This window comes from Lissotriton vulgaris, chromosome 8 (assembly GCF_964263255.1).
Source record: "Lissotriton vulgaris chromosome 8, aLisVul1.2, whole genome shotgun sequence".
NCBI classification, from domain to species: domain Eukaryota; kingdom Metazoa; phylum Chordata; class Amphibia; order Caudata; family Salamandridae; genus Lissotriton; species Lissotriton vulgaris.
The window spans coordinates 148,054,885-148,067,993 of record NC_141696.1 but is presented as its reverse complement, the minus strand read 5'-3'; the positions used below and the strand labels follow the sequence as shown (position 1 = coordinate 148,067,993).

At 46.8% G+C, this 13,109-nt stretch overlaps 1 protein-coding gene across 4 annotated transcripts in view; it reads right to left on the bottom strand.

Annotated features, from left to right (window-relative positions):
- The window catches only part of FCHSD2 (FCH and double SH3 domains 2), a 514,252-nt gene that overhangs the window by 216,822 nt on the left and 284,321 nt on the right, over positions 1-13,109 (bottom strand). For all 4 annotated transcript variants that reach the window (XM_086933852.1, XM_086933851.1, XM_086933853.1 and 1 more), the window contains exon 6: positions 12,742-12,875. In XM_086933852.1, coding sequence (XP_086789978.1) covers positions 12,742-12,875 — 134 coding nt within the window. The remainder of the gene's footprint in view (positions 1-12,741; positions 12,876-13,109) is intronic.

Below are 13,109 nucleotides of genomic sequence, written 5' to 3'. Positions count from 1 at the left end.
TCTGATCATTCTGAGTTTCGTGTGAGCAGTTGCAGCAGTCTTGTTAGCGTGTGCCATAAAGTTTAGACCTACATCAAAAGTGACGCCCAGATTTCTAACTTTGAGAGCTGGGGAGGGCGGAGTACCAAACGATGTTGGCCACCAGACTGATGACCAGCCCGGGGAGAGGTGACCGAAAATGACCACTTCAGTTTTTTCTGAATTACGTTTAAGACAATTTGTAGCCATCCAGTCACCTATAGCCACCATTCCTCTGGTGAATAGATTGGCCACTTCTTCACCATCCCCTTTAATGGCCAATACCAATTGGGTGTCGTCAGCGTAGGAGGTCAGGCTCATCCCAAATGCTTTGATGACACTGGCAAGGTCTGACACATAGATATTAAATAGTGTCGGACTTAGGGATGAGCCTTGAGGGACCCCACAAGGCAAGGACACCTTAGAGGATTGGTATGGTCCTAGGGATACCGCCTGGGTTCTGTTGGCCAGAAACGATACAAGTAGGTCCAGCGCTGTTTCCTGGACCCCTAGTCGTTCGACACGGTCGGCCAAGATCTTGTGGTCGACCGTGTCGAAGGCAGCAGAGAGATCTAGCAGGACCAGGACTGCTGTCCCCCCCTGATCTCGTATGGCTCTGATGTCATCGGCCGCTTTTAGGAGTGCAGTCTCCGTGCCATGGCATTTGCGGAATCCAAACTGAGTGTTGTCGAGCAGCTGATGTTGCTCGACGAACTCCGACAGTTGCTGGTTCATAGCTTTTTCTATGACTTTGGCCAGGAACGGGAGACTCGCTATCGGTCAATAGTTTTTTAGTTCATCTTTGTTAAGATTACATTTTTTTAGTAGGGGTTTGACCAACGTGTGTTTCAGTGAGACCGGGAAAATGCCGGAACTGAACAAGGCGTTACAGACCCGAGTTATAACCGGAATCAACGTGTCCATGACTGGGGCAAGCACTTTAAGCGGGCAAGGGTCCAGTGCTGACCCTGTTTTGATCCTTGAAATAATGCTCTTTGTCTGATCCATAGTAAGGTCAGCGAAGCGTGTCAATGAGTTGTCCCGCGGTGTAGAAGGAAGAGAACGAGGCGCGGTATTGATATTTAAGGAAAAAGCCTGATAGATATCGTTGACTTTCTTAAAGAAAAAATCGGATAAGGTGTCTCAGAGATGTTGTGAAGGGGGGGTGTAAGATCCTGCGTGCCGCCAGACAGGCGCTTAGTTATGTCAAATAGCTCTTTACAAGAGTTTTTTGCCTTGTCGATTTGTTCAGAATAGTAGGCTCTTTTCGCCTCTGCAATCATCTGTTTGTATCGAGCAAGTGACTCTTTATATAAGTTTTTACTCTCGGGGTCGTACTGCTTTCGCCAGTGTCTTTCTCTTTGTTTGTTGACTTTTTTCTGCTTTTTAAGTTCGTCAGAGAACCAAGGTGCACTGGGGGAAGCTCGATTCTGGGAAATAGATTTTAAAGGCACTAACTCTTGTGTGGCCTGACTGAGCCAGTTATGGAACTGATTTGCAGCGACCGTGGGATCATCTGATAACAGAGGCGATGTTCTTGCTAAGAGAGTATTCATTGTCCCCACGTTCACGTCTTTCCATGCTCTCACCTGTTTGGGGGCATGGTTAACCACTCTCGTCTTGGGGGTATCGGGGGTGGCTAACTTGCCAAGGATAACATGATGATCGGTCCATGGCATAGGAAGGAGAGCTGTGATGTATAGTGTCTCCCGGGAATATGTACTGCAAAAAGGACGTAGGTTAGAGTTGCTAAATGATGCATAGTTTAGGACCTTTAAGGAAGATCTAAGGAATTTAATTAGGGCCAGGATCTTAAGGGATGAACATGGGCGTGATGAAATCCAAAACGCAAAGGCTGAATTTTTTCATAATTTTAGAAATGAAGACACTTGCAGGTACCAGCACCAGTCTTGGATTTTACAAAGCATCAGACTTAAGGGCACTTAGGCAAGTCCCTTCAAAGTTACTTCTAGCAAGCCAAAGAATCTATATATGCATTGTTCTTCTTCAGTACCATCCTCTCCATCTCTTAAATCGGATTTCTTTGAGGCTATCTAGGATCTATTTAGTTTAAATTATGACTATACAAGATCTTCTCAGCACTGAAGAACAGTCCAAGCTACAGCCCTGCACCCCATCCCGGATTCCACCACCCCAAGTTACACAGCCTCTAGTTGGTTTGTGAAATACGACACTCGCACACTATCCACATCTACGGCGAAGTTACTCGGACGAGATCCTAACAACCAAGCGCATCACTACAGATCCAGTACACTCAAGTACATATAAGCTTTGTACGGAAGACAATAAACACGTCCAAACACTCATTACACCCACTTGTTCACCATACTGGCAATTGAATGTAACTAATTGATGAATAACTGCAAATGTTGTTGTTTATGTTCCTATACTCAGAAAAATTTAATGAAAAGGTTTACAAAAAAAATAAAAAATACAACATCTTCTCAGCGGGACATCTAACAGTGTCGATGGAAGAATAATCGGTCTCCAAGTGCCTCAAGTGTGGCTCGGGACTCTTACCACCCACAAGTCTCATTTTCCATGTTCTCTCTCGTACAGATCATTGAGCTACTTTGCTTGTCAATATTGCCCTTCACAAGCAGAAACTTGGTTAATTTCTGAATTATAAATCCTTTTTGAAAACCCAACCATCAAGCAAGGCTATTTAACAACCATTTCACCCTTTGCTATGCATTAGTGAATGTAAAGGACAGAGACGATGCCTAATGCTCCACCCATATACTTATTGATAACCAATAACCCGCTTTCTGTATGAAAAAGGACAGCTTCTTCACAGAGTAGAGACAAAGGGTGACCATCGAAGAAAAAGTGGAGAAAGTATGTCTTAATATTTGGCAGAGAAAATGGACTTCTGACTATTTATATGTAGTACGGGGCTTGCTCCGTCTCCAGTGAGATTATTTGTCCCCCTTATAGATTCTTTGGCTTGCTAGAAGTAACTTTGAAGGGACTTGCCTAAGTGCCCTTAAGTCTGATGCTTTGTAAAATCCAAGACTGGTGCTGGTACCTGCAAGTGTCTTCATTTCTAAAATTATGAAAAAATTCAGCCTTTGCGTTTTGGATTTCATCACGCCCATGTTCATCCCTTAAGATCCTGGCCCTAATTAAATTCCTTAGATCTTCCTTAAAGGTCCTAAACTATGCATCATTTAGCAACTCCAACCTACGTCCTTTTTGCAGTACATATTCCCGGGATCCTAGATTTAAGACCAGGCCTCAAACCTGGGCTCAACAATCATTTCTTGCACCAATAACTTCTCTTCTAGAGAGGGCAATGTAACTACTTCTTTGAAGTTGAACAATCATTGTTTGGTCTATGACATAGCAAGATGGGAGATTTCTCCATCTCAACAATATAGAAATACTCTCCATTTAGCTAAAGTAATTTGAAGAAATGTCACTGCAGTAACATAGGGATTTCAGGGTTTCTGAACTTTTTCCCCCAACAGGTCTTTTGTTCAGATTGTGGAACTAAGACTGAACTGCCCTTTTGTGATGCTGAAATAAAAATCCCATAAACAAAAAAAACATGCTTCACTTTCAATGTAGCTGGAGCACTATAAGGCAATGCCAAATACTTCCCCACCACCTCCAATTAGAGCAGTAGAAGCAGCATTGGTCTGGCTTTTCCTTTTTCGACGATAAGCCTATAGTCAAGACTGCCCTTATTGTATACTGGAAGAGATAAAAACCGCCAGCAATTTCGGTCTTATCTGCCTACCTTCTTTGTCATTATTTGTCTAAACGAATGAGTTACAAGCTCATGTTGACTGCACAGACAACAATGCTGCTGAGCAAGGTGACCTAACTGATAGCATACTTACACAGTGCTTGCTTGAGATAGACTACTGAATGAGTACCAACTTTATAAACAACAACATTCCAGAGAGAACAGTCTTTCCCTTGGACAGTTTTGTCTTTCCACTGGCCATTAGATTTGCAAAGAAATGCGTTACTTACCTGTAACAGCAGTTATCCAGTATTGGTGTCTTTCATAGATTCACATGCCTGAATCATTCCCCGTCGCCGAGACGGGAGCCTCCGGTACATAAAAAAAGACGGGAGCCTCCGGTACATAAAAAAGTAATGTCCTATAGACATACATAGAGAAAATAGGCCTAAGGGCCTCCCCTTAGTAGCCTTTCTTCGTCCTTATGTAAAAAGGACCAAACTCTCACAGTTAGCCAATCAGCTCCGACCTCCCTCTAGAACCTCCCTGGGAGGAGCCTCAGTCCCTCAGATTTTCGTACGCACCCAGCTAGGTTGGCGTAATACCGTCAGAGAGGGATGTGCGTCCTTCCAGGGGAGTCGGGAGGGTTGCATGTGAATCTATGAAAGACACCAATACTGGATAACTGCTGTTACAGGTAAGTAACGCATTTCTTATCCAGTATTTGGGTGTCTTTCATAGATTCACATGCCTGAATCAGAGTAGCTAGCAATGATATATGCACATATGTGATGCCAGTTGTTCTGCAGACATGTCAGACAATATACATATCATCTATAACATGGGAAAAACAGCGTAAGCAGAATCATACAATCATAATGAATGTGCATACCTGGATGGTGGGATGTAGGAAGGCTCACCTCACTGAAATAGATGGCGCAGCACCGCCTGGCCCACTGCCGCATCCTTCTGAAGCTCGATATCCAGGCAGTAGTGCCTGGAGAAAGTGTGCGGAGACTTCCACGTCGCCGCCCGGCATATGTCCAAGATAGGCACTCCAGCGAATAGCGCCGCTGACGTGGACATCGCCCTGGTGGAATGAGCAGTAACACGATCAGTCAAAGGCCGTCCGGCCTGGTCGTGGCAGAATGCAATCGCCGAGGAGATCCATCTGGAGCTGCTTTGTTTCGTAAGAGGCAGGCCCAATCTTGGGCTGCTGTATGCCACGAACAGCTGTGTAGACTTTCTGAGATCCTTGGTTTTATCCAAGTAGAACTTCAGGCATCGTTTGAGATCCAAAGAATGCAGTGCCCTTTCTGCCGCCGTGGAAGGGTTCGCAAAGAGGGACTTAAGGACAATTGGTTCATTGAGATGAAAGTCCGAAGGCACTTTTGGTATAAATTTAGGGTTTGGCCTCAGCACCACCCTGTCTTGCCTGAATTGCAGATATGGTTCCTGAATGGACAATGCTTGTAGCTCGCCAACTCTTCTGGCCGATGTCAGAGCGAGCAAGAGCACTGTTTTCCAAGAGATGTGTTTGATAGACGCCCGATGAATGGGTTCAAACGGATGTCTCATGAGTTGGTTGAGTACCAGATTCAGTTGCCAGGTCGGAGGGACCTTCCGAGGCCTCGGAAAGGATCTGTAGAGCCCCTTCAGGAATTGCTTGACCAGCCTACTTGACCAGAGGGAAGGTCCTGTAAAAGTTCTGGTGAACCTAGAGATAGCTGCCAGGTGAACCATAATGGAAGCGTGTGCTAGTCCTGACTGTGCCAGATGTAGGAGGTATGGCAGTATCTGTTCAGGGGTGACTTCAAGCGGCCGCAGGCCCTGGCCCGAACACCAAATGCAGAACCGTTTCCACTTGAGGGAGTAGGTTTTGTTCGTACTACCTGCCCTCGCTTTCGCCAGAACCTCCCTGCAGTCCTGCGGGATATCTAGGTCACAGAACTCTCTGTGCTCAGGAGCCAGGCCGATAACTTGAGCGAGTGGAGGCTCGGGTGCTGTACCTGACCGTTGGACATTGTTATGAGGTTCGGGTGCTGCCTCAGGCGAATCGGATGCCTGATGGAGAGGCGAAGCAGATCCGAGAACCAGTGTTGTCTCGGCCAGAACGGAGCAATCAGGATCAGGGTGCAAGGCTCCGCTTTCATCTTCCGGAGGAGCCTCGGGATCATCGGAAACGGAGGAAAAGCGTAGGCAAACACGCTGAACCAACCAATGGAAAAAGCATTTCCCAGTGACCCCTGTTGGGGATGCCAGCTTGCGTAGCTTGGGCATTTGGTGTTCCCCTTGGTGGCGAACAGGTCGATTTTCGGGACACCCCACTGAGAGAAGATGTGAGCCAGAGTGTCGTCGTTCATTTCCCACTCGTGGGAGAGGGATCTCGGTCTGCTGAGGGCGTCCGCGATGGTATTGTCCTTTCCGGGAACATATTCCGCTTTGAGCGAGATGCCGTGTAACACCAGCCAGTTCCAGATTTTCTGCGATTCGCGTGACAGAGAGAGCGACCGCGTTCCCCCTGTTTGTTCAGATAGTGCATTGTCGTGGTGTTGTCTGTTTTGACGAGCACCGGGGAGTTCTGGATGCGTGGCAGGAAGGCTTGTAGAGCAAGATAGGCCGCCCTCAGCTCTAAAAGGTTTATGTGGAGCAGTTTCTCCTGATCCTCCCACTTGCCGCTGATCCGAAGGTCCTGGAGAACAGCGCCCCAGCCCTCCAGGGAGGCATCCGTCGTTATTACCAGGGGCGCCACCGGAAGGAGAAACGGCAAGCCTGTCGTTAGATTCTTTCGAAGTCTCCACCATTGCAGACTTTTGGAAATCTTCGGCGTTATCCTTACAATGTCTTCGAACGAGCCAGTACTTTGAGTCCATTGGCTCGTGAGAGCCTCCTGCAAGGGGCGCATCCTGAGCCTGCAGTGAGGGATGAGGAGTATGCAGGAAGACATCATTCCGAGTAAGGAGGTGTAAGTTCGGACTTTGAGGCGTGTCTTTGCTGCCACAACCGTGGCCAGGGACAGTATCTTGTCCGTTCTTTCCTTTGAGGGGAAGGCCCTTGCGCACTCCGTGTCCAAGGTAGCCCCGAGGAAGGTAATCTTTGTCGTTGGAGTAGTGTGGGATTTTTTGAGATTGAGGGTCAATCCCAGCTGTTGAAAAAGAGTGGTGCAGGCGTTGGAGGACTCGGCTGCGCCTTCGTGTGAGGGTGCCTTTACCAGCCAGTCGTCGAGGTAGGGGAAGACTTGGTGACCCAGCTGACGTAGAAAAGCCGCCACTGGTGCAAAGCACTTTGTGAAAATCCGCGGCGTGGACTTGAGGCCAAACGGGAGGACCTTGAACTGATAATGTCTGCCTGCCACCTCGAACCTCAGGAACTTTCTGTGACGCTTGAGGATGGGGATGTGGTAGTAGGCGTCCTGGAGGTCCAGGGAAGTCATGAAATCTCCCCTTTCCAGTGCGCCCAGGATTTCCTGGATTGTCACCATCCTGAATGACTGGCTCCGTAGGAAGGTGTTGAGCGCTCGGAGGTCCAAGATGGGTCTCCACTTGTCTTCCTTCTGTCGCACAAGGAAGAAGTGGGAATAAAATCCCGTCCCCTTCAAGGATGCTGGAACCCTTTCGATTGCTCCTTTGTGTAGCATGACAGACAGTTCCTGGAGAAGGAGGCGTAGGTGCTTGTGCGTCCGTCTCAGGGGAGGCGTATTGGGAGGGATGTTTGTGAATTCAAGAGAATGTCCAAATCGTATCATTTGCAGGACCCACCGGTCCGTGGTAATTTGTTGCCAATTGGTGAGGAAATGGGTCAGTTTTCCTCCAATTTGAAAAGATGGAGACGGTGGTGGGACTGGCTGGAGTAATCGGTCACTGGCGGCCGCCAGCGCCCTTCTTGGTATTTTTGCCTCTGAAGGTAGATCTGCCATAGGAAGATTGTCTACCCTGTTGCTGCCTGTGCTGGAACTGATTTCTGTTATTGTACGAGTAAGAGGACCTGTTCTGGTAGGACTGACCTCTGGAGCGGCCGCACCGAAAGGACTGGTTTCGTGACTGCAGGGTGCCTAGTGCCCTGGCGGTATCGGTATCCTTCTTTATGGCCTGCAGCGCCTCATCGATTTTTTCACCAAAAAGATGCTGGCCGTCGAAGGGCATGTCCAGCACCTTCGATTGAACCTCCTGGCGGAAAGATGTAGCTTTTAGCCAGCCCTGACGGCGGAGAACCGCAGCCCCAGCGAGCTGACCGAACCCAGTCATTGCTGCGTCGATAGCACAGTCGATTATCTCTGCCGCGGAATTCTGACCTTCCACAAGGAGAGCCTTGACCTCGCTCTGGACTGCGTCGGGCAGTTCTTGTACGTAAGGGGCAATGTCCTCCCAGAGATGGCGATTGTAGCGCCCCAGTAGGGCGATGGAGTTGCCACTTTGATTGTCATTGCAGACGTAGTCGTGAACCTCTTTCCAATCGTGTCCAGTTTCCTGCCTTCCTTGTCAGGAGGTGCGGACAGCGGGGAGGATGGGTTGCGAGAGTGTTTCTGGGCCGCCTGAGTCACCACCGAATCCGGTTTAGGGTTGCCGTTGAGGCAAGCCGCCGCCGTTTGTGGGGCTTTATATTTGTTGTCCAGGCGTGGCACCACCGCGGGCACAGAGGCGGGCGTTAGCATCAATTTCTTGCCCTGGTCCCAAAGAAACTCAATAATCGGAATAGATTTAGCCGACTTTTGGCTGTGCTCTTTGAAGTCATGCAAAAAGCATTCCGTTTCAGTCGATTCCACGACCATATGAAACCTCTTAGCCGCCCTGTCCACCAGTTTGTGAAAGCCGCCAATGTCCGCTGGCACCGAGTCCGCTTGGCGTTGGTGCGGCGAAGCCGGAGACGACGAAGCTGGGGAGGACGCTACATATTCATCTTCGTCATGCTGGTCCGAGTGGACGTCTTGGACCTCTCCTTCTAATTCTTCCTCTTCCTCCTCCTCCTCGGAGGATTCCTCCGCCTGAGGTCGGACCTTGTCACGGGGTCTCACCACCTGAGGGCGGATATGTTCGCGGCCGCTTTGAGCGGGAGGGTGATTTGGGGCGGACGCCGGGGCACGTGTGACAGGCGTCTGAATCCCACTGTCCGCATCCGGGAAGCGTTGATTGTAGTCTTGCACTAGGTACCGCAGGTCATTGACAAGGGTCACCGACAGGCATATCATTGGGGTGACCTCCGTGCGGACACTAGCGTGGACGCAGTGTTCCTGATAAGTGAACTCCTCATGCTCCTCGTCAGTACTCTGGCATTTGACGTTAAGGTCTGAGATAGAGGTAGCGGGACCTGGCTGGTCCTCCCCTTCAGACTCCTCACTTTGGAAGATTTCCTGAGGTGGCTGCTTTTCCACACTGCTCGGAGATGTCGATTCCGGGGTAATCTGCGCCCTGGTAGTTTTGCCAGACGTGGCCTGTAATCCTGGCGCGGTGAAGGGAGCCGTTGACGGTGTTAACGAGAGGGCAGACACCTCGACTAGCTTGGATTTCTTCCATGGCGCCGTCAGTGCCGTCTCCGTCGACAATTCACCCACGGACGGAGCTTCTGTCGTCAACGATGACCTGACCGAGGACGGGGTAGTCGACGGCACCTTCGTCGTGGGCGACGATTTCGACGTCGATGTCGTCGTCGATGCACACCTGGACGGCGAGCCAGGTATCGGTGCCTTCGTCGACACCGCCGTTGAAACTGGCGTCTTCGGCGTCGACTCCTTCATCGACTGCTTCGTGTTCGAGCTTCTCGTCGACGTCTTCTTCGTCGACAGTAGGTTCTTCGGTAGCGATTTTGACGACGATGGGCTTGTCAACGCTGACGTCGTTGGCGGGCACTCCGTCGTCGATAAGGTCTTCGTCTTCGACGATGACTTCAGTAAAATGATAGAGGAAACAGGTCTACCTGAGGACGAGGATGTAGTCGTGGTTGCCGCCGCTGAGGGCGACGCCGCTGACGTCGTCAACACGGTGGTCGTGACCGAGGTAGTCCTCTGGGCATGTCTAGTGGTAGACGGAGCAGGCTTTTTGAAAGTTTGATTGTCTCGAACAGACACTGAAGATGTCGTAGATCTCGCCTCTGAAGACTTCTTGTGTGCCTTCTTAGGAGGAGCGTCTGTATGGCCAGGGGAATGTACCCTGGGCCTCTTCTTAGAGACTTCAGAGGACCTAGAAACACTGCCTTCTGAAGATTCCAGAGTGTCTCTGTCCTTAAGCCTGTCGAGCCATGCGAGAAGGCGAGCCTCTCTATCCTTCACAGTCTTTTTAGGGAAGGCTCTACACACCCTGCAATTGTCAGAGATGTGGTCAGGGTACAGGCAATACAAGCACAGATCGTGCTTATCATCCGCATGAATCCGTTTCTTCCCGCATGAAGAGCAGGCCCTGGAAAGAGCTTTCTTCTGCGATTCCGACATGGAAGAGGCCCTTTTCTGCGATTCCGACATGGAATAAGGCAGCGGAAGGGCAACACGTACTGTAAGAACAGTGTAGTGAAGCAGTGTATTGAAGATTTGAGATCGAAGAAGCACTTTCAAAGAAAGTTTGATGATTTCGAAGAAAAACCTGAGGAGAGCTCAGGCTGGAGACTCCCTAGCACAACGTGCGGTAGAAAATTTGAGGGACTGAGGCTCCTCCCAGGAAGGTTCTAGAGGGAGGTCGGAGCTGAATGGCTAACTGTGAGAGTTTGGTCCTTTTTACATAAGGACGAAGAAAGGCTACTAAGGGGAGGCCCTTAGGCCTATTTTCTCTATGTATGTCTATAGGACATTACTTTTTTATGTACCGGAGGCTCCCGTCTCGGCGACGGGGAATGATTCAGGCATGTGAATCTATGAAAGACACCCAAATACTGGATAATAGTCTATGCTCCCTCAAGTCGTGCTTAGGATAATGAGCACCTGGTGGACTCAATACCTTCTTGGTGGTCTCTCCTAAGAAAGGTGTCCAGTTTTCATTTCACCAATTTCTAGACTGGGTATAATAATTTTCCCAAAAAGAACTGAACTTCTGAATTCCACTATTGTATCCAGACTCCATATTGTAACTAGATTGGTCAGCTTAGCTGCTTCTCACACTACAGGGGGTTTTCACAGTGGCTCTTCTCTGGCATCCCTCGTCATCAATCCACCACCTCTGGTATAGATGCATAGTGTAGCTGTACATAAAGCACCCTGTGCATTTCTAGGGTTTTTCTGTGAGTTGTTTGCCCAATGAAACATAAATCGCAACAACCCCAATAAAATATGCAATATTGCACATCTCACAAGTGCAAAAAATAATCATTCGATTCTAGACACAGTGACCACAACAGAATACGTAGCAGACATCAGAAACACAAACATTTATTTGATAAAATATCATCTCTGGTATTAAATTATAAAAAAAAGGCTCTCATTTATTTGATTTTGACAGATAAATACAGAAAGATAGCAATATGTTTCCTGTCTATATTTATTTTCTTTAAATGGAAAAATACAGAAAATTTGACTTCTTTTCAGTGAGTTTTAATATTGTCTTTTATCAATTCCAGGCTAACAGCTGAGCAGATGGATGGTGTGGGGAGTTAAAAAATACAGAGTGAGACATCCCTAAATAATAACATATGTCTACATCCACTGAAGTATAATTTGAATATGTATTTACCTGTGGGTGTATTGTCATGTTGTATTTGGCTGTTTAATTTGCTAAAATCCGACAGGCGTCAAAGTATGCGTGAACATGGATTAGTTAAATAAATGTGAAAATATACCATTTTACAACTTCATTTATTCACAGAACACAAAATAAATATGGACGAATACTGATAAGATGACAACAACAAAATATGGATAAATGCAAACAGAAATGTTAAAGAAACAAATACCATAAAACCGAGAGCCCTAATTACAAACAATATTTATTCAAAAAGCACTGAGAACTTTAATCAATTTCCATCCATGAAGCATTGCCGGAGAAATGTAGAATTCATCCACAAACCCGGTGAAACAATGTTTTTTTCTTTAAAAAAAAAAAGCTAATGGGTTACTAGGAGTTAAACATCAGATACCTTATGAAAGAGGAATTATGATCTGGTTTCAGACTGATGCAAATAAAGTTACTTTATAGGGTATGTTACACAAGAGAACACAGGATTACGTTTTCGTAGATCATCTAACGATTTGTGTCTTATGGGTCGGGGTCAGGTAAGCACATTCTATCACTGGAGAGTGTTCTAAGATAAAGAAATTGTTGAAGTTGATAAATTACCAACCTGGAGATATATTGGATTTCAAATGTAACCTGGACCCAAGAACAATGCTATCGGGAATTTGGGAGGAAGTTTCCACTGACCTTTACCACTCGAACCCCAAAAGTATAACCTAATTCTATGGAATATTGGATGTGAAGTTCATACTCTTAAAACATCTCCCCACCAGCCAATCCAATGAAGAATCTGGGTATACTCTCAGGTTTTAGCACCATATAACTTAACATATACCATAAAGTGAATCATAAAGGCCATTACACTTGCTTGTTTCAGGGTTTCGACTCAACAAATGTAATCTTTGATTTAGGCAAAAGAGCTGCAACAAATTCTTAAGCATTCAGTACTTTAAGAGATGGTTATCTACATACTGAGTCAATAGTCATACAGGTAATACAAGAAGCTGAATAAATGACTGAATGAAGGAAGGAACAAAGACTCATTTGATCAAAACAGAATTGCAAACTAAACCATCTCAAGTTTGGGAAAATTAAAACCTTTAGAAATTCCATAAGACTCCTAAAGTAGCGCATTGGAAACAAATATAAAGTAGTCTAGGGGCACAAAACTAGGGCTAGTGATGTTGCGTTCGCAAATAACTGAAGCTTATATCAAAGTGTGAGAAAAAGTGCTACAGAAGGAGTGACCTCAACATTTTAGACAATCAATAAGATATTTTGGTGTACGTAATGGCAAACAGATGTATACAACGGGCTTGTGACATCAAATATAGGACTCAGAATAGTATTTTTTAAACATACTTAGCCTCGATGTCGGCTTTTTCCCGCACCGCATTAGCCATCTGCTCCGTCTCCAAGTACTTCTTCTTGGCTTTGGCCAAGTCTTTGACTGTGTCGAAAAACTCAGTTTGGATTTTTGTCAAGTTTTCCACACACTACAAATACAAAAATGGAAAAACAGTCATATTTGGAGGTTTCCATGCTTTAACATAGCACATTGTTGCTGGTTGTTAGTTGATCTTAACTCAGCTTCCTGATTCTAATGTCAAGTTAAAGTGAAATATACTGAAGAAATGACTAGCACTTAATCTGCTTTGCAAACATTTCCGCCCTTACTAACGAGATAGTGAGAGTAAATAACTTGTGGTTTGGAGTATGGGAGGGTCGGG